The sequence below is a fragment of the Phalaenopsis equestris genome, unplaced genomic scaffold, assembly GCF_001263595.1.
Source record: "Phalaenopsis equestris unplaced genomic scaffold, ASM126359v1 Scaffold000002, whole genome shotgun sequence".
NCBI classification, from domain to species: domain Eukaryota; kingdom Viridiplantae; phylum Streptophyta; class Magnoliopsida; order Asparagales; family Orchidaceae; genus Phalaenopsis; species Phalaenopsis equestris.
The window spans coordinates 44,257,916-44,279,742 of record NW_018164444.1 but is presented as its reverse complement, the minus strand read 5'-3'; the positions used below and the strand labels follow the sequence as shown (position 1 = coordinate 44,279,742).

Genomic DNA, 21,827 nt, shown 5'->3' with positions numbered 1-21,827 from the left:
CCCAAACATGAAAACGAAATCCGGGCCGACCCCAACCCCACTGTTCATGAGTCATTCCGAACACAAGCCGATTTCAAACACGAGCCAGATTCGAGCGAGCCGAACACGAGTCGGGCCTGGGCTCGCTCAGACTCGGCTGCCCTATGTCTATCCGTACAAGTTATTTTATCACAACTTTTACAAATGAGACCCCCTTTAGATGAATAATTGCACCATGTTAAAAAATGAGATGAACAATCACATTCTTGCCACAATTGTTTTAAATAGATTAATTTAATAAAAAAATAATGGTAAAAATCTTGCTCACAAATTCAAAATAAATTATAAATTAATTATGTAGGTGAAATGAAAGAAATGACAATGTGCTTTAGATATAATAAGCCCAACTATTAGGGCCGGGAATTTAGCTCGAAGGTTGTTATCACCCGAAATTCTCGTATGGAGTTCAGATAGGAATATATGAGCTGAGCTATGAGTCAAAATTTTAAATTGAATTTTTTTGAGATGATATTGAGCCATATACTAGTTGGCTCGCTCGCTCGCTCAAAATCAGTTCGATGTATTTTTAATTTATAAAAATTATTTATAATGATAAATAAAATTTAATATAACGAGTCATGAGTCGATTTAGAGCTGGAATGGATCTGAGCCATGTTGTTAAGATTTCGAGCTGATTTCAAGCTGGAACAAATTCAAATAACTCAAATTTGAGTCAACTCATTCTGATTTCGAGCCGGATCGAACTCGATTCAATTTTGAGTCTAGTTGGCTTGAAATTGAACATAACGAGCCACTAGTCGATCTCGATTCGACTTCAATCCACTAGATCTGATTTTGAATCGAGCTGAGCCCTTGCTTAATTCGAAATTGTCTCGTTAACAACCCTACCAACCACTACAAGTGACATGGGTAGCTTCAAATAGCAAGGAAGCATCAATAAAATAATCTAGTTAAGAGGAAGCAAACATGTCTTTAATTATAGTTGATAATCCATCTCAAGAGGTAAATTAGAAATTAAAGTATGACAAACTCTATGAGATTTTATTAAAATCAATTAAGTATTAATTGGTTTGAAAAGATATAATATACATAAATAAACGTTCATGCAAATCTAACTTCATAATCATGCTAAACTTTCAAATAATTTATAATATGCTAGAAAAGAAATTTTGCATATGTTTAATAAAGCTTTCTTGTGTGAAAAAAAGGCTTAAGGATAAATTCATATTTAAAGCTAAATTTAAATATTTATATAACCTAAAAATTGTATTGCTCATATGATTAGTGGTGTATCTAATAGTAAGACAACATCACATTTCTGAAGTGGTCTCAACAAAAAATTGACGGTCTATATTAGACACATTAATATGAACTCGTTGGCGGCCATCAATTGGTCAAAATAAGTGGACTTCAAATATCATTAAAATGTCAGGAGCCTATCATTTATATTGAACATGTCTCTCTTCAACTCCACGTAGACATTCCTCAACTTGGTCTTTTCACCCCCTTCTATGCGAACAATTATTATAAGAGATTTGCTTCATATGTATTTAAAAGAATTCTCGTTCATGAGAGTAACTCTTCAATTCTCCTCACATCCTTGGCATCTACAGTAGCTTGTGAAATATGGAGGTCACAGTCAGAGACGACCTATTATAACATGAGGGTTCTTGCTCAAGGTTCCAGGAGTATCCTCTTTAGTCAAACAAAGAGTGACTTCATTAGGGATAGGTTGTTTGGGCTTTACATCAATTGAAGAAGAACACCCTCAAGTAGTAAAATGCCTCAAATATTCAAGTTCAATCTGTTCACTTACCAATTCAAAAATTATGGTCAATAATGCAATCTTCACTTATGAGTTCACCAAATGTGAATTAAACTATAAAACCAATTTAAAGTCATTAGATTCCTTACCAAATTTAACTTTATGAACTTAATTTTCTTATATCCTCTAATACTGGCTCAAGTTGAACAAGAATAATCAGACCAACTCGTTTGAAGCAGGATCTAAAACTAAATTTTCTTTTGATGGCATGGACTCCTTTACCATTTACCAACGAAACTCCAAATGGGATTGGAGATCAGCAACACGAGTTAGAGAAGGAACCCTCTCCCGGGAACCCATGATCTTTTTTGTAGCAAGATTAGTCTTTGTCTTCTTTCTTTCAGAATTACTTCTCTTTTTTCACATCACAAACAATCCTGTCAAAATTTCACCTTTGAGAATAAAGACTTCTTCCTTTGAGATGCTCGATTTTTATAGCAAGCGAAGAAAAGATGTATAATAAGAATTGACTAAATGCATGTCCCTCCCCTCCTCTATTTATAGAGAAATAATGGAGGGTGTGAGCTTCAGTAGAGTCATTAAATTGCCATATAATTTTGTTAGCATGTACTTTGTTATTTGATTATAGAAAATATTATTCCTCCTTTTTTTTAGTTCATTGACAAAGAGAAGGAAATTTTACGTTCTTAAGCAACTACCATTTATCTATTATGCATTGCTCCTCGTGGTTTGAATGGTCGAAAAATCGACTATTTTTATAAAAATTGCCACTTTTAGATGATCGTCATCTCAAATCTCCTTGCGTCCTTTTTTTCTTGTTTGGCAGGCAGGGGAAAACAGGGAGGAGAAGTTCCATGATTCCCTCGCCCCACCAACACAAACCCTTCAAGCCAACTCAATCTTCCAAATTCCCCCACAGCCAACTCAAAACCCCATCATAAAAATCCCATCTTTCCTGATATTTTCCGCTACACTCCTCCCTCTCTCTTCTCATAATAGTTCTCCACTGCCAGCTATGGCAGCCGTGCTTCCTCCGCTTCTTCGAAACCCCACAAACATCGATGGGTCCAGAGGCGAGCCAGCCCTTTTAAGCCCCATGAGTTCCCATGGGGTTTTCGAGGAGGAAGAAGAGGAAGAGCTCTCCTTTTTGGCTATTTTACTCGCGGTTTTGAGGAAATACCTGGTTAGTTGCATGTCCTTGAAAGAAGTTGGTGTTTCTTCGATGGAGATTGGATACCCAACTGATGTGCGCCATGTCGCTCATGTTACTTTCGATCGCTTTCATGGATTTCTTGGATTGCCGGTTGAGTTTGAACCAGAGGTGCCCCAACGAGCGCCGAGCGCTAGGTTTTGTTTCTTCGTAAAATCTCTTGTTCTTTTATTAAATTTACAGATTTCATGTTTGTGGTACTCTTTTAGAAACTTTTGTGGACAAGTTTTGCAGATCTGGGAGCCTAGAAATTTTCATTTTAACGTTTTTTTTTTCTTGTTTATGTATCTTGCATTGTTGAGTCTGTTGTTTTGCTTGGTTTGTAAAGGTATCAGATTTGGTGAAAGAGAAGCATAGCTAGGGATTTTTTATCATTCAGGTCTTCTTATGATTTCTAGCATTTGTAGTATTTGTTTTTTTCTTTTGTTCTTTTGTATGGAATCATGTTTATCAAGCAATGTGAGTGGTGTTATTAGAAGTTTGAACCATATTTTGTGACATTTTTATGATTCCAACTCAACAATATATAGAGTTGTGGATTTAGAGCTAATAAGAAACATTTGAGTGTTTCACTTTGAAATTTTGGTGATTGTTTGGAGTCCTGGTTTAATTAATTGAACATCAACATTAACATACAAGGTATAAGCAGTTATGATATCAAATGCTTTTTTTTTGCATGCATGCAACTTAATTCCTATACATATTTGCATATCTAACACCTTAATTTTACCTTTTGCATTTATATCGCCCAAATCTTTCATATCAATACCTCCGTTTTAGCTTTTAAACAGTGAAATACACCTTTTACAGGAAGTTGTATGTTTATGTTTTAGTTTTTCTGAGGGTATATTAGGTGGACTGTGATGTATCTAACCTTTCGGGCTCTTTAGTTTATGCATATGTGAGTGAATCATGCTTAGATTATTTGCTTGTGTTGCTATAAAGAATGGTGAGGGCTTTCTTTTTCTGATGGGGTTTATTTGGTTATTTGTAAATATCAAGTTTCTTTTAGATTTTTTTTTTGTCTTTTTTTGGTTTGGAACTTGAATCCTTATATTTGAGGGTTTTTAAGGGATATGTGGAGTTCAAAAACTAAAGTTAATTTTCAGCTACATCTTTATAAATGATCGATCTAGTAAATTTTGTTATTTTTAGAATTTGTATTTTAACTTCAAGTAATCAAATTAGTCCTTGGCTTGCGGGGCAAGATTTTATCATGAAGAGCATGTTGTTGTAATCTTGTGGGGGTGTTTGGCTATAAGTATGATTTAGCTTTAGTAGGATTTAGTAAGTTTGTAATTCGTTAATCCGTTAAATCTAGCCTACCCATGGATTTAGTAAATCTGGATATGATAGAATATAAGGCAAAATTTGGGCCTAAATCCGAAAATTCATAAATCCACGGAACTCGTGCATTTTTACATTTGGTTGGAGTTACTAAATCCTATGATATATCCTATTAAAAGATGCTACCAAACAACCCCATAATTTCTCTCTTATTGTTTGATGATGTTGTATTTTCTTTTCTTTCATCCTACTTGACTTTAAAGGGGTTAATATGTAGTAATTGTCAGCCCTATATTTGTTATGTTGTGGAGAATAATTTTTTTTTTCCTCTACGAAGAAAATATGCTACACAAGCATTAGTTGAGGGTTGACTTTTACGTTAAGATTACCGTAGAGATTGAAAGGAGGGAGGGGAACGTTTTCTTTGATGGTTTGGGGGCAGTGCCCTTAAAATGCATCAAATATTTATGGTTATTTTATATAGGCGTTTAGAGAATTTTATTATATTCATTTGGCTGCCCTATATGTATATATAATAATTTAAAGTTGCAATTCTCTATAATCAACCTTAGTGATATCTACAATAGTTGCAACAGAACATAGCACAAATTTGGTGAATTTACATAAAACGCTTGTGTGTTTTTGTGGGATGATCTTCTTTTCCTTGATTTCTATTTTTTGCCTCTTTGTTTTTGCATAGGATTTGTCTATTTTTTAACAATATGAATCTCCCTGACTCTTTCTTACATAAAAGAAATTCGATCAAATAAATCAGGAGGTGAAACATATTCAAGCCAAATCGCTTAATTTAATGTTGGATACTACTTCTTATCAGTATTTGAACTTGCTACCATTCTGTTTTCTAAACTAAATATATTTATATTTTGAGAATCTTCCCTCCCAATCGGCTTTGATTTTGCATTGTAATCATCACTCTTATTTATCATATTCTTCTCCGAAGCCTGATGCAAAATTTAAATTGTGCTCTAGTTGATACAAAATCAAAATTTAAGGTATAGCGAGTATATAAGTTCAAAACTTTCATCTCCTTAAAAAAATTTAAAACTGGTATAAATATTATTATTATTAAACTTAAAATACATTTAAAAGTAAATTATTATTAAGTATTTAAGTTTAAGGGACAAATTTTTCAGTCTATTTTATGTTATCAAAGAGTTTAGTAAAAATTTAGAGGTGGCGAGTGCCTTCCCCAGCCACCTCCTTGTTCTACTACTGAGGACATATCTTTGCATATTGAATTACAACGTTTGTATTGCTGAAAAATCATTGTTTTATTTGATTATCAATTGAGTTCCTTTCCTTCATTTTTGTAGTGCAAATGTGTTTGGAGTTTCAGCAGAGTCTATGCAATGCTCGTTGGATCACAGAGGCAATAGTGTCCCAACAATACTCTTGCTCATGCAAAGGCGCCTTTATCAACAAGGCGGGCTTCGGGTATTATTCACATTAAACCAAGCCATATAGTTGAATTCAAATATTTACAAATTTCATCAATTTGCAGGTAGAAGGAATATTCAGAATTGCAGCGGAGAATAGTCAAGAGGAGCTTGTTAGAGACCAGCTAAATAATGGAATTATCCAGGATGGCATTGATGTGCACTGCCTTGCAGGCTTAATCAAGGTAACCACATCATCCAGTGTTGCTCAATCTCTGTTCTCTATATCTGAATAAAATATGAGATTTAAAACTTTTCAAATGTGTTATAAGCCTTTCTCATTTAATGGGGATTCATTATGAAGGTGTTTTTGCCTATGTGGAACATATGACCTTAATTACTTTTCTTGTGTATACAAGTCAATTATGTTGTATGAATTTGAGTGTTGGGCTAAGATGTTAAATATACATAAATTGAGCGGTGATAGCTATGAAAATATTAAAATGAATGTGTTGCACTAGGAAGGATAAATTAAGCATTATCATTATTGCAAGTTACAATGAATGGGTTATAACAATTGGGGATCAAGTCATTAAAAAGAGTAAACATTTTAGATATCTTGGGTCTATTTTTCAAAGTGATGGTGATATTGATGGGAATGAATTAGTAGAATTCAAGTTAGATGGTTGAAGTGAAGGAATGCAGCGGGCCTATTGTACGATAAAAAATTATCGCTTGGGCTTGAAGGAAATTTTTATAAATGGTGGTAAGACCTGCAATGCTTTATGGCGCACAATGTTGGCCTGTAAAAGAGAAGCATAAAATTAAGTAAAGTATTGTTGAGATGAGAATGCTCTAGTGAGAATGCTCGATGAGAATGCTCTAGTGGATGAGTGGCTTTACACTTAGAGACAAAATGCGAAACGAATATATCTGTGAAAGTGTTGAAGTAGCTCTAGTGACAAACAAGATTAGAAAGAGTTGCATTAGATGGTTTGGTAATATTAAACATCGACCATCTAATGACTTTTTTAGGAGAGTATATGTTTTAGATTTTATTTATGTTAAGAAAGGTAGAGATGGACCTAAAAAAAACTTGGGCAAGTTTTATACAAAATGATCTTTATTTATTAGAATTAAATGAATATATGACACTCAATATGACACAATGGAGAAAAGTATTCATGTAGTTGACCTCACTTAGTGGGATAAAAGTTTGTTGTTGTTTTTGTGGTTGTTGTTGTTGTAAAGATTGCATGTTATCATCCATAGATGCATCGTTAAAGCAGAATGTTAACACTGATGTTGGAGGATTATAAAGAAAATAGATAAATTGAGGGAGAATTAGATAAAATATTCAAAAAGATAATGCGCAAAGTAGGTTTAACACTTAATGCAACTGTAAGCAGGGATGTATGGAGGCTAAAGATTCATAAAGCTGACCCAAATAATTCAAATAAGGCTAGGAGGATGATTCTATAGGCCATATTCGTGTTGCTTCTATAAGCTAATTTTTCATAGCTTTTATATGCCTAGCTTTTGTTATCTTTTATTCAGATAAAGGATTCAACTCTTTTTCTATTCTCTTTTACTTCTATAGGCCTGGTTCAGAGAACTTCCATCCGGAGTGCTCGATTATCTCGAACCTGAGGTCTTAATGCAGTGCCAATCAGAAGAAGACTGTGCTCGCCTTATGAAACTTCTCCCGCCGACACAGGCCGCTCTCCTAGATTGGGCAATCAATTTGATGGCCGATGTTGTACATGAGAAGCAGCGGAACAAGATGAATGCACGCAATGTTGCTGTGGTGTTTGCACCCAACATGACTCAGGTAATATCTATGATGCATGGATATGGATACGAAGACTACACAAATACATGTACTTCTATATTTAAAAATATAAGACAGATATGCAGCAGACATGGTTATGCGTTGTGCATGCATTATAATATAAATAGAGATTTACATACATAACACCCAATGCTTATGCATTTACATATCTAAATTTTATATTTTACATTTCTAGTACCCATATCTTTCACATAAAATTAAAAATATCACTATTTAAACTTTGAAAAAGTGAAATACACAATTTTTCATGCATAAGGTGGCATATATATATATATATATATATAGATTGAAGTTTAGGTTTTAGACATGTAAATATATAAGAATAGAGTGTTATGTATCTAAATCTTCCTAATATAAATTATAAAAAAATAGAGGAAAATTAAATAAACAGAATTTAATGAACAATAAAAAAGTGATAATATGAAATTTATTAGCATTAACTTTCAAAAGTTAAGAGATTCATAGATATTATTTAGTATATGATATAAAAAAAAGAAGCATTATCCTACATGAAAACATTGACTTCTAAAAGTTAAGAGATTCATAGATATTATTTAGTATGTGGTATAAAAAAAAGAACCATTCTGTTATATTACATAAAAATAAGTTTAACTTTTGAATAAAAATAGAGTAATTTCTTTAAAATTTTAATCTTAAAATTTAGCCGTTAAAAATCATTTTAAAATTTTTTTATTTCTTAATGCAGGACATACGTGTCTGACACATATTTTTTTTTTAAATAGTATACTTATTTCTTGTGTTCGACGTGCCAAAGTTGTGTCTGTGTCCGACACAACATTTATACTACACTACTCTTTAATTAGACGTTTTTATGCATCATTGAATAACACTATCTCCAGACATTCGTAGTCGACTTACCCATTTGTTCGATCCGATGCATCACATATAATTCATCTTTAACCTTGCAGATCGCCGATCCCCGGACTGCCATAATGCATGTTGTGCATGTTATGAATTTTCTCAAGATGCTCATTCTTAGAACTGTTAAGGAACGAGAGGAAGCCATGTCCGATTACGCGACGGTAGCCTCTCCAAGGCCCGACGATGATGAAGACAAACCAACTGTGAAGCTCAGCGTGGATGATGGAAGGGGAATGGAATCAGAAGTGGCTGAAACACTGTTTCTGCCACAAGAAATATCTTTGGTTCAGCAGTTCAAACTTTTGAAACCTCATGCAACGCTTTGGTTTCACAAGACCTCCATGGTGTTCCTCTGGGCTCGGATGGCTTAGCAAACAGAGAGCAGGAAGCCACTCCAGGAAACCCTAAATATTGGAGAAGATCAGGGAAGTTGAGTAATTTGAATGCAAAGAGAGGAAGAAGAAGAGCAAAGGGGCAATCGGCGGATCAGGCGGCGGTTGTGGTTGAGAAGATGAAGGGCACGAGCATCATGAACAATATAAACTCCAGGGCTGAGCGAGAGGCAGAACGCGTTGAAGTATGGAGATAAGTGTTTCAATCTTTCTTGCATGAGCCAACAATGGCTTCTCATATCAGTTTGAGGTTTCTGCATTATGTTATCAGAGAGAGAAAAGATTGATTTTTTTTTTGCTTTAACATAATGTTTTGATGTTATCAGGGGTTGGATTTACTTTCTTAAGCATCGTTCATGGTTGGGATTATGGGTTCAAAAATGTTTCTTATTGTGGGATAAAACATGTTGACATTTCTGCTGCCTTAAATTAGTGAATTAGCGCTCATTTGTTTTTGTTTTTGATTTGCTGACTTGCTCCAAAGTTGGTTTGTGTTTTCTATTTGAAAAAATGTACTTTTATAAAAATGCGTGAAGGCATCGATCTGATGGTTCCAAAAATTACATAAATGTTAATTTGATGAATTGCAATGTGCTGTCTATGTAATTATCAATAATATCACGTTAGCCTTGTTTATGGGGGAAGTTCAAGCTCTCGCATGCTCCTGAAGTTTTGAATGGCTGAGCTATTGCCTATCGTGATTGTTAGGGATATGACTGTAAACCTTAGAATGGGAAATGTAGGATCCGTTTGGCGTGGCAGCAGAAGTGCGGCATGGCGCGGAAACGCAGGCCTACGTCGTTTGGGGCGGCGGCGGCACCGCATCGCGGCTTCTGCGTTTTAACGAAAAAGCGAGCCACCTGTTCGGCCCTTGGCCCATGTTTTTTCGCGATATTTTTACTCGGGCGCCCCTTACCTCTTTTGCCCTAACCCACTCCCCTCGTGTTTTCTCCTATTCACTGCTCGTCCTCATCCCGCATTTGATCGGTTATTCTCCTGTGCCCCGCTCATTGTCGTCCCGCAGTTGGTCGCTAGTTCTCCTCTTCTTTCTTTTCGTTCCCCGACACCTGTGACGAGGGTTTTCGTACTGTTTGCTTCTTCCGGTATCCTCTATCCATTATCTTCTTTTGGTGGATTGCTCTGTTTGCAGCATTGGTTGTTTGCTTCTGTTTTTTTAGTGGATTTGCTTGATGGGTTTCAGCTGTGTGGATTTGCTTGGTGGATTGCCAAGTTGGTCGTAATGGTTTCATGCATAGTTTTGTCATACTAAGGTGTTGTAAGTGTAATTCATGCTAGTTGGAATTCGTTGTCAATTCATGCTAGTTGGAATATGTAAATGAGAAACATGCAAGATAGTTTTTCTCTATCAATTGAGGTTAGAGAAAATAGTACTTTATTACTTGCAGATGTTTGAAGAAAAAATATTTAAAAATAATTACACCTCTTCATGAGACGAGGTTTTAAATATGTGGCAAAAGTTTTCTATTGTACATTCACTAATCAATCTACCATATAAATAGTTATACAAAAGAAGTAGAACTGTGAATGGTGGTTTCATTTCGAACTGAGGCAATTTAACTCTTTTATTTCAGGGGTAAATTTTATAAGGCTCAATTCCCTGCAGCATATAACATGCATACCTTTCAAAACATTGTTATAATATCAAACATACCACCATCATTGCCCTCTTAAAAGTGATGAACACCTTTCATGCATATATTTGTGATACCAAAGTGTTGTAAGTGTGAATATCACACTTTGTAATTTCATGAGTTCATTCATTGTCCATTCATGCTAGTTGGAATAAATGAAAAGCATGCTAAGATGACCATCCTCTTTCAATTGATGTTAGAGAAAAAAGTATCTTTATTTCCTGCAAATGTTTGAAGAAACCACGCTTGCAAAAAAATTATGACACCCCATCATGAGACAATGTTTTAAATATGTGGCAATATCTTTTTTATGTACATTCAATGTGCATATAAGTTATACAGAAGAAGTAGAACTATGAAAGTTTGTTTCATTTTGAACTGATGCAATTTAATTCTTTCATTTCAGAGGAAAATTTTATAAGGCTCAATTCCCTGCAACACATAACATGTGCACCTTTCAAAACCTTGTTATCATATCAAACATACAACCATCATTGCCCTCTTAAAAATGATATACACATTTCATGCATATATTTATGATACCAAGGTGTTGTAAGTGTGAATATCACACTTTGTAATTTGATGAGTCCATTTATTTTCCATTCATGCTAGTTGGAATATGTAATTGAAAAACATACATGGACAATGAATGAACTCTGGCTTGTGATGTGTGTTGTGTGGTTGTGTGGTGAAGGTGGGTTAAAGTGGTGGTAGTAGGTTGTGGATTGGGGTGGGTGAATTTGGGTTGTGTGGTGGCTCTAACTTGTGTTATGTGCTGGTTGTGTGGTGTTGATGGGTTTGGGTGGTGGTAGTAGGTTGTGGATTGGGGTGGGGGTACTTGGGTTGTGTCGTGGCTTTGGCTTGTGATGTGTGTTGTGGTTGTGTGGTGGTGGTGGGTTGGGGTGGTAGTAGTAAGTTGTGGATTGGGGTGGGGATAGTTGGGTTGTGTGGTGGCTTTGGCTTGTGATGTGTGTTGTGATTGCTTGGTGGTGGTGGTTTGGGGTGGTGGTAGTAAGATGTGGATTGGGGTGGGGGTAGTTGGGTTGTGTGGTGGCTCTAATTTATGTTGGGGTGCAGGTGGTTGTGCTGTGTTTGTGTGGTTCTCGTGGCTAATTATCGTGTCATAATAGCTACGGAAAACAGTTCTACAGATGTTCGCGGAGAATCACCGAGAACCGTGACTTCTTCCGGTGGTCAGATAGACTCGAATAATCAGTCACCGATAGTGACCAAGATAGTAGAGTATCCCCGAAGGACGACCTAACTACTAACATACGCAGTCTCCATTTTAAATTTAATATTATCTTATTATTAAATATTATTTTAATAGTCATTTTCTTTATTTTAATAATCATGATACTTACTGTTAAGTGAAGTGTATATCTTCTTCTATGTACTGTTCTGAAGTGGACTTTTTATTCTCAAGTATCAAATATATTGCGATGATAGTTCTGTTGCAAAGAACATTACTGCATACGGGCAGAATGATTATTTGTCTAGAAACTGCAGTAAAACAGCTATTTTACAACAACATAAACCAAAAAATCAGTCAACTTATCATCATCAACTGCTTATTAGCAGGTTTCTGGATCAGCTGCTTATCAACAGCTTAGTAATAGATTGCAGCTGCCCCAAACAAACCCGTAGTAACCCTTGAGCTCTCTTAAAGCTTGTTTGTTACTCTTTATAAAATAAAATTGAGTTGAATTTAAAATTACACGATCGAATAAATTTAGAAAGAGTAGACTATTATTATCTACTAATATATGTGATTATAAAACTAATATAAGAAAGCTATTTTTTTAAATTTGTTCTTAACATGTTAAATACTTTTATTTATTTATTTTTCTTGAAAAAGCCAGAGATTACATAAAATAATAGATGCATAAAAAAATAGACATTCGTCTCAAAATAAGAGAAATGAATCTCATGTAATATCAATCACTATTAATTCTCATCTACAAACAAAAGGAAAAAATATCAAATCAAATGTATAAACTTTTAATAATAATTTAGTTATTTATCAAATTTATGAGAAAATAAAAGCCAACAAACTGACCAGTTTTACCCATAAATTGCACTTCACAAAGCACGCGTCAAACAAATTATTAGTTCTTAAACATCTAACACTTGAATTTTAATGAAAAACTTTACATACATAGCACCCATTTCTTATGCATTTACTTATCTCACAACCAAACTTTAATTTTTACATTGTAAGCACCCTAACCTATACACCATTTTCACATTTTCATACAAAGGAAAAGATGCTTATCATGTAAAAATCAAAGTTTTGAGTGTGGGATGAGTAAATGAATAAGGATTGGGTGTTATGTATGTAAACTTCCCAAATTAATATTACTGATATGATGTTTAACTAAGTTTACATTTTACCCGTATGACATTTGAAAGATTATAAATATTGAAAACATAATCATCAACACAAATATTCAAAGCATCATTCGATGGATTTTGGTAAGATTCATTCCACTCAATTGCTACATATTAACATATCTAACACCTAAACTTCAATTTTTACATTCATGCCACCTTACCTTTGCATGAAAAGATGCAGTATAAATGTAAATAGGAAGGTTCGGGTGTTATATAGATAAATACCTAGCAATTGGGTGGTATGTACGTATGATTTAGCAAAAGAATGGGAATAATTAAAACAGAAATTAGCAAATAAATCTGAAAATCCATTTCAGTTCAAATAAGCAGCTGTACATAATATACTTAATATTGTAAGCATTTTTGTTTTCAGTTGAATGCCCCCAAGAAGACAATTTCAATTTTTTACAGAATTGAAGGATGACGTAAAAAGGAAACTGCTAGAGCCATAAGCTGTTCTCTCAATTAATTAGTGCATTTGAACCCTCCGCAGGCAATCAACCAAACAAGAAGTAAGACAAAAATGAGAACACCTGCTACAATCAGCTTGAGTCTAAGGTTCTGAAGCCACATTTTTCGCCGAAGCTGCCTTCCCTGCCTCTGGAAGCTATCGGCCTGCGACGAGGATGGTTAATGAGAGATAAAAAGTGATTGGAAGACGAAAAAAAAAAAAAAAACCTTTGCTCATGTTTTTGTGTTTCTGAAGACTAAATCTTTGGCTGTTTAAAGTTAGTACGAAGATAATTCAGATATGCACCATAAACAGTACCTGAAACTGTAAGCTTTCAGTCTTATCAACCAGAAGTTCAATCTTCTCCCCGCGATCGAGAACCTACGAAGTGCAAGAATGAGAAAATTTTAATCTAAGAAGTGGATGGCAAACTTATTTCTAAAATTCTCAACACATTTTGCTAGAAGAACTTCTATTTATAGCCAGAAGCAGAATCAAAATTTAAGGAGAGAAATGGGGATATTAAAAATTAAGGGATGTCGAGTATTTAAGTTTAACTCATTAAAAAATTAAAAATATAATTAATATTAAATCATTATTAAGTATTTAAATGATATTAAATAATTTAATAAAAAACTAGAAGTGGCAAGCGCCTCCCCCGGCCAACCCCTTATTCTACCAATGTATATAACTAATTATTCCGCTGGCTCATTTAAAATTTGCAATTTTCAAAGGCAAAGTAGGAAAGTGAAGGAAACAGAAAAAAAGAAGAAGAAAAAGATAATTTGAACGGATTCAGAGGATTAAGAGTAAAATTTACCCTATGCACGTTTTGCTCCCAGGTCGAATTTACTGATCAGCAATTATTAGGAAACATCAAATGCATATAAAGCATATACTACTAAAGCATATAATGATTACAAAAAAATCTAGAAATCTTTAAGAAAATATAAAAAGATTAGCATAAATACCACTCAATTGATATGTATTTACATATCTAACACCTAAACTTCAATTAATATATATATATATGCTATCCTGCCTATGCATGAACAGGTATTTCACTTTTTAAAAGTTAAAATAGTAGTATTTTTGATGTGATATGAAAATTTTGGGCAGTATAAATGTAAAAAGTAAAGTTTAGTTGTTAGATATGCAAACAGATTGGAATTAGGTTGATGTATGTAAATGACAAAAAAATATATAATGAACATAGCAAAAGCTTCAGCTTTTAATAATTTATGTAATATAATACTGAGAAATGAGAAGAAAATATAGAAAAGCTAGAAGATAAAAGCTCTAGAGAGTTTGATTAAAAATTAGAAATAAGAAATGCAAAAAATAATACGGCCTTAGTTAAAAATGAATACAACAAAAAAGAGAGAATTGTTTTGAGAATTTTTTTAAATAAGAGTTACAAAAATTATTTCGGAAAGATCTAGAAATAATACAATGAGAGAACTAATTATAAAAAAAATTGAGTTGGCTGATGCATAAAAATGAAGCTTTATGTGAAAGATATAACACATATTGAAGATTTATAGGTGCTGAGCTCCTGGTTCCACTATCAAATTGTGCAAAGGAACTTTGGCACCAAACAAGAATTCAAACAATTAGAGACAAAATTTTTTAGCACAAATATTTAAGAACAAAATAGAGGTTTACAATTACACTCACAATAAAAGAATCAAACTTTTGAATGAGAAATTTATATCTTTGCAAGCTATAAACAAACCAAACTTATGAATTATGTAATGAAATTATGAGAGAGAGTAATTGCACATGGGGTTATAAGAATTATCTTAGTTTCGGAGAATCAATTTGATTTCATGCTAAAATCTACTATGGAAGGAATTTGTGCAACAAATTAAAAAGTACAGTAGAGAAAAAAAAAATTATCTTATAGTTCTCATTGATCTTGACATAGCATAAGATAGAATATCACTATATTTGAATTGATGAACATTTAGGCAAAATGAATCTTCATTTGATGGAAGACTAACTAGTGTTAGTAGTTCTAAAGTGACTAAGAAGTTTTCAATTATAATATGATTGCATCAAGAATCGATATTGAGCCAATATATTTCTATACTGATAAAAGAGAAAAAAAGAGAGAAGTTTTGATACTTGCTTTTTACATATGATACAGTTTAATTGACAAGGAATTCATTGAAGTAAACCAAAAATTAGAATAATAAAAAAAATTTATGAAAGCTTAGAATTAGTGAAATAAAGACAAAGTATATGATATGCAGTTCTAGTGTGTTGTTAATAAATATCAATCAACATTATTTTATAATAAAATTAAACATAAGTGTGGTAGATTTAAATATGTAAAGATCGATTATATTAAAGAACAGGGATATAGATAAGAATATAACTTATAGAATTAAAATGAATAGTTCAAATAGAGAAATGCCAAAAGAGTAAGATGTGATAGAGGAATATCATGATGTTTAAAGGAAATTTTCATAAAATTGAAATGACAATGTTGTATGAATCTGAGTGTAAGACATAAAAGAAGTCATTGACATTAAAATCGTGTGTAGCCAGAAATGAGAATGTTAAAATGGATGCGGCCAAACTAAATAGGAATTAAATAAGGATTGTATTAGAGGAATTGTTTGAGAAATATTTATTTAAGACATTGAAAATGGAATTAAAAAAACGGAGAAAATACAATCAGCTGACAGGCAAATAAATTTATTGATATAAAATAAAGAAAATGATGCGGGCCTAGACTAATAAGAACAAAAGTTGTTCAAAAGCATTTGCAAATAATATGTTTAACACCTCATAATGAATTAATGAAAACCCAAGATTCAAAAAATTGACCCCAAATCATTTGGGATAAAGCTAACAAAGGAGATGCTAAAAACGTATTCTTTCACCAACAATTACCGTACCATCCCATCATACTCACCACCATAACCCTTGCTTTGTATCTTGGATTAGAAAAATGATTCTTCCTCTGGTAGCTAAATTATTTGAACTCATCAGCTTCACTTCAATAAGGTTGAACAATTTTAATCATGTTATGTTTGCCAACCCCTCTTCATTCTTCGCGTTAATTCTAGATTCCAACATCCATCTAATAAACAATGCCAACCTATTTTCCTATAATGAATGCATGATAAAATTATAGTATATATTACATCGCATTTATCATGTTCCTATCATTTTTTTTTTGACTCACAAGTAATGAATTTTGATATTATTCATCTTTTTTACTTTCCAATAAAGATTATGAATACTTCTTCTTAATGAATCTATGAAATGCTATTTTTGAAAATTGTCATATCATTCAAATCAACTATATTATAAAATTTCTAAAGAGGTTTCAAGTAAGCTGAAAATTAAATCAACCATAAGTATGAAGCCTTAAAAAAAAATATTTAAGGCGAAAAATTTATTTGCAGATTAGTAGAAAACAATTCTATCGGGACTTACAAAAAATTGCTTATATGTACTAAGATTAGCCAAAAATGACACTATATATATGCATTAAAACCTTTTGGTCCAAAACATTCCCGTTCTAAACTTTAAATTGACCAAATGCAACCTGCCCAGATCACAAAGTGTAGGCTAGATAAAAGAGAGAAAAAAATCCATATGATCTAGCCTAACTTAAGCCGACCTCAGATTTTGAAGACCTTTTAGATCAATTTGTGCCAACCCGAACATACCTATCAAAACCCAAGTTTAACCAGAAATGGTCGTCTGATATAAGGGAATGCCATTCAATCTCTTGATTATCGTAGAAAAGAATAAATATTAATCAAAATAGGTGTGTTGAAAATGATATGGTAATAGTCCTTTTAAAGGAGACATTCCAAAGCAATGAAAAAGTTAATTTAGAAAATTATTAGACAAATGCTTTATTATAATGTTTTAAAAGAAACATTTTTGTATGAATATTAAGAACAAAAGGAGATATTCAGGAATATGATAACCATAAGAGACTCGTACTAATAATTCATATAATGAAGTTACAAGAGAATAACATGATGTGAACATAAAAATATTACATCAATCTCAATGAATCAAATTGGATTTTCTGGAATAGCCATTAAAAAGTATTTATTTTTTGTGCCAAGATGATTAATCGGAAAGTTAGGATTAGGAAAATGACACCATATTTTTTATGGTCCTTCATAAGACAACACAAAAAGTACTACGAGAATTGAATTGATCCATAAAAAGAAAAAAAATGTGTCAAATAATTGTTAAAATTATTAAAAGGATGTGTGATAGGGCATTGACTAGAGTTAAAAATAGTTGTGGAGTCACAAAAGAATTCCCAAGCATAAAAGGATAACATTAAAAATTAATATTAATTTCATATTTCTGTATCAAATATAAAAATTCTTAAAAGGGTATTTCTGAAAAGCCTTGGTGAATATTTTCATGGATGACATAGTACAAATCGGTTAGACTGTTTACATAATAAATAATAAATAAGAAGTTCGACCATGAATAATATTTTTAGAAGATGGTGCTTAAAGAAAGTAGATCAAAAACAGATATAAAACATATAATTTTAGTGGGTGTGATATATACAATTATCTGCAATATTATTAAAAGATAAAGTAATACCCATTCATGATATGTCAAATATATTATGGATATAATATACATTAATAGCAATATAAATGAGAATTTAACTTCTAAAGTTAAAATTGGTTGGTCAAATTGGAAATTTGCCCCAAAAGAATTATGTGATAAGAAAATATAAATAAAATTTAAGAGTATATTTTATTAAACTATAATTAGGCGAACTGTCCGTTGCATGATTTTAAAAAAAAAATTAATGACCAAATTGAGCATGATAAAAATAAGATTGTTGAGATAAATGTGTGAAGAAATGTCAAATTGAGGAATGAGTACAACGGTTGGAGGAACATCTATGACGATAAGATAATAGAGAATATATTTGGTAGGTTCGTGCATGTACAATAAAAGACAGAAAATGCATTAAAAAGTCATGCAAATAAAAATTAGCATTAAAGAGTAAAAGACAAAGATATGTACAACAGTCACGGTAAAAGATTTGCCTGACATGGATTTAACACTTAATGTAACACACAAAAAGGATAACCAATGAATAAAAATTTAGAAACCAAACCAAATAGTTTAGATAAGGCTAATAATGATAACCAATGAGTACAAATTTAGAAACCAAACCAAGTAGTTCAGATAAGGCTAATAATGATGACGGTCATCATAAAAAGAGAAATTGACGTTATCATTCATAAATAATAACTTAGGAGAGAGTAATGTAGTAAAGGCTAAATATGTCACTTCAATCAAAGAATTATTTTGATTTTATGCAAAAGATATTTATTGTGGAATTAAGTTTGTGCTAAGATAATTAATGGAAAAAAAAAATAGAATCTAAGCATAAATTTTATTGATCTCAGAAAAAAAAAATGTTTGACTACCACGAGAACTAAGTTTGTGGCAAGAATGTGAAAAAGCCATGTTAAATTATTACAATTATAAATGAAAGTGCAAAACCAGCCACATCAATATTTGTAGAGTTAGCAAAGAATACTTGGTCAAAGAAAAATTATATGAAGGATCACAATTAAATCAAAATTTGCATAATGATTATGAAAAATAATCAACTTATGAGAGTTTGCTATATGCAATTTTATAGGATATAATACAAATTTAAATTATTTATGAGGGAAAATTAAGAGTCAAGGAATGGGGGGGAACCTTTTGCAAGTAATAGTCATAAAAGTAGAAAATGAAAAGATAAAAAATGGGGGAAACGTTTGTAGGATAATGGTTTTAGGAGTAGTAGAAGAATGATGAATGAGTCCATGCCATTCAAATGTGAAACTTTTACTAATCTACAATATTACTGAGGATCAAATAATGCCCAAGCATGATAGGTATATAATACGTAATTATTGTATACCAAAGAATGATATAAGATAAAATTAAGTGATAAAATAAAAATATGCCAAAAGAGCATTATGTGATAACATAATATCACATATATTTAAATTATATCAACTATATGAAAGGCCATGTTGCATGGTCCAATTAAATCAACAACACTTAGGTTAGAAAAAAAAATGAGGTTCTGAAGATAAGTTGTGATAAAATACAGGAAAAACCTGAAATGATTATACTATAAATATGATAAACAATTATTGAAATTAACAAGGAAGAAAATAAGGTGGTTTGGGTATTACAACATACCTTCTTTTTAAGTTGGTAAGATGGGAACAAATTGCATAATTTGGAAGGTCGACATCTAGACCAAGGTAACATCATATGCTACACTCAATAAGAATGGTGAAGAGTAAAGATGCTGCCAACCCCAAATAGTTGAGATTGTACTACGATAATGAATTTAATACTTAAAAGTAGCGCAAAAATGTCCTAAAAGATATTGATCAAATACAATGGAAATCCATGCCTTTTTTAGGGGAAAAAAAAGGAAAAGAAAAGCTTTTCTCTTTTCTTCAGTCTGCACCTCTACAATGTCCTAACCATGAGTATGAGTAGGTCATGATCATGGAGCAAAATGCAAATTATACCCAAACACCACATGAATCGCAAAGAAGATAAAACCCCACAATCATACACACAAATAGAAAAATCATAAGTTAATGGATACAGATTCATTCATTCCTCTATGCTACTTAACTCATGAAAAATGCAATAAAAAACAGTCATAGCCATTAATATATATAAATTTTTTTTAAGGCCATGTTGTCTGCTAAAAAACATAGCAGTTACCCAAATTGGCAATCATGTTTCTTATCCTAATTGGTTAATCCAATATATTAACCCTCTTTTAAAAGTTTTATAGCCTGATATGATTAATAAAAATAACAAATAGAATCCAAGGCACCTCTAAGCGTTTGAATGGTATTGGCACCAAATACCGCTAGTTATTCTTATAGAAAGACAAGGCCATGTTTACTCCAGGACATGCATGCTTTCACTTCAGAGAAGCAACTTTGTACTATAAATCAACTATCATTTTAACTTTTGATGCCTTCGCGTAATATTCGAATTAAATAAATAAAAAATTATTTATCATCTAAGTAATAATATTAATAAAATTACAGTTTCTATTCATTTATATTCCAAACAAGACCAGAAAGATTCACCTTAGATGGTTTGGTCACGTTAAACGTGGACCATCTGAAGACATTTTTAGGAGAGTAGATATTTTAAATTTGACTTGTGTTAAGAAAGGTAGAGGTAGACCTAAAAAGACTAGTGCAATAATCTTAGTTTATCATAATTAAAGAAAATATGACACTCAATTGGACACTGTGGAGCAAAAAGGATTGATGTAGCCAAACCCACTTAGTAGGACAAAGGCTTGTTGTTATTGTTGTTGTATTTGAAACTCTATCAATGAATCTTTTAACAAGCATCCAACAAATCTATCTCCTAAATGATACATCAAATAAGTCTGGTCAGAACTCTTGATTATTTCAATCCTGTAGGAAAACAACAGATACTAACCCACACTCTTTATCTAAATCTAAGGCAAATGCTAGAATTGAAGAATGGCCAAAGTACACCTTGATGTGGACGTAAAAGGGAGGATGCAGGAATGTCCGCGATCGAGCGACTCCCACAACTTGCCTTAACCAAACTTATCCATGTTTTCTTTCTTCTGAGGAGTCGATCAGTCCTCCTGGGCCACCCCTAGTTATCCTATTATTATATATTTGCTTTCGTAGGAGTCTAGGGTTAGTTTTTTTAGGTGATTTTGTTATGAGAGTCGTCGGCATCGTTTTCTCCATTTGAGAGCTATATTTGAGGCTTTTGGGTGGTGCTCTGACTGTATCTCCCTCCTGCGGTGGTAATTATCTTCCATATGCCCTTCCACATCCTCTCCACATCGCTCTCGGTCGCTGTCCATTGCTGCAGCCGTCGTTGCAGTCATCACTACAGCCTTTCCAAATTTAGCCATCTGTTCTCGCAGGCGCTGCCCCGGACAGCCATGCTCTTACTATCCTGCAATCCCTTGCATCCCCCACAGCTGCCGCCGGCATCCCCTCTACCGCCACCCGGAACTGTGCCTATTTGATGTTCACCTGCAGTTCTAACCATCTGTTTCTCTATTTCCAGCTTGTTGCCTTTGTGCAACTCCTCACCTTCACCCCCTCCCTTGTTGCCGCAGCCATAACCGCATATCTCAACCACTTCCTCATTGTCCAATGCCTTCTTTCTTGCTGCCCCAATCTAGGACAGCAATCACACTTGTCGGTCCTGCAGCTATGCACGTCCCCCTCTTGGTTAACCACACACCTCTGCTGTCACCACACCTTCAAGCCCTCCCCCCACCTGTTGCTACCTCTCCGAATGACCAAAGCCTCGCCGATCATCTCCACCACCCCAAAATCCACCATATTTTGATTGTTTGTGTCGTGTATGTTGTTATTTCAAATTTTCATGTGTCGTATTATTGTATTTTCTCTTTCAAATATGTTGGCAGTAACTGCCTTTTGGCTTGTGTTGACCTCAATTTTTGTGAGGTCTAGTA

General features: G+C 33.1%; 2 protein-coding genes across 3 annotated transcripts in view; one reads left to right on the top strand and one right to left on the bottom strand.

Annotated features, from left to right (window-relative positions):
* Nucleotides 1-2,494: 2,494 nt before the first annotated feature.
* LOC110037792 (rho GTPase-activating protein 5-like) lies at nucleotides 2,495-8,789 on the top strand. Its single transcript, XM_020742508.1, has 5 exons — nucleotides 2,495-3,133; nucleotides 5,618-5,738; nucleotides 5,806-5,925; nucleotides 7,281-7,511; nucleotides 8,462-8,789. Exons 1-5 carry the CDS (start codon nucleotides 2,802-2,804, stop codon nucleotides 8,783-8,785), a joined length of 1,128 nt encoding a protein of 375 aa, XP_020598167.1. The 5' UTR covers nucleotides 2,495-2,801; the 3' UTR covers nucleotides 8,786-8,789.
* Nucleotides 8,790-13,161: 4,372 nt separating this feature from the next.
* LOC110038908 (vesicle-associated membrane protein 727) overlaps nucleotides 13,162-21,827 on the bottom strand; it is an 18,673-nt gene continuing 10,007 nt past the window's right edge. For both annotated transcript variants that reach the window (XM_020743834.1, XM_020743842.1), the window contains exons 5-6: nucleotides 13,622-13,684; nucleotides 13,162-13,467 (exon numbers count right to left, since the gene is read on the bottom strand). In XM_020743834.1, coding sequence (XP_020599493.1) covers nucleotides 13,318-13,467; nucleotides 13,622-13,684 — 213 coding nt within the window. In that variant the 3' untranslated portion in view covers nucleotides 13,162-13,317. The remainder of the gene's footprint in view (nucleotides 13,468-13,621; nucleotides 13,685-21,827) is intronic.

What these genes read in the sequence shown, in the direction of transcription:
- LOC110037792 (XM_020742508.1), top strand. Translation starts at nt 2,802, where the DNA reads ATGGCAGCCGTGCTTCCTCCGCTTCTTCGAAACCCCACAAACATCGAT. An exon ending in ATCAACAAGGCGGGCTTCGG is followed by an intron (nt 5,739 to 5,805) that starts GTATTATTCACA and finishes ATCAATTTGCAG; the next exon opens with GTAGAAGGAATATTCAGAAT. An exon ending in GCCTTGCAGGCTTAATCAAG is followed by an intron (nt 5,926 to 7,280) that starts GTAACCACATCA and finishes TTACTTCTATAG; the next exon opens with GCCTGGTTCAGAGAACTTCC.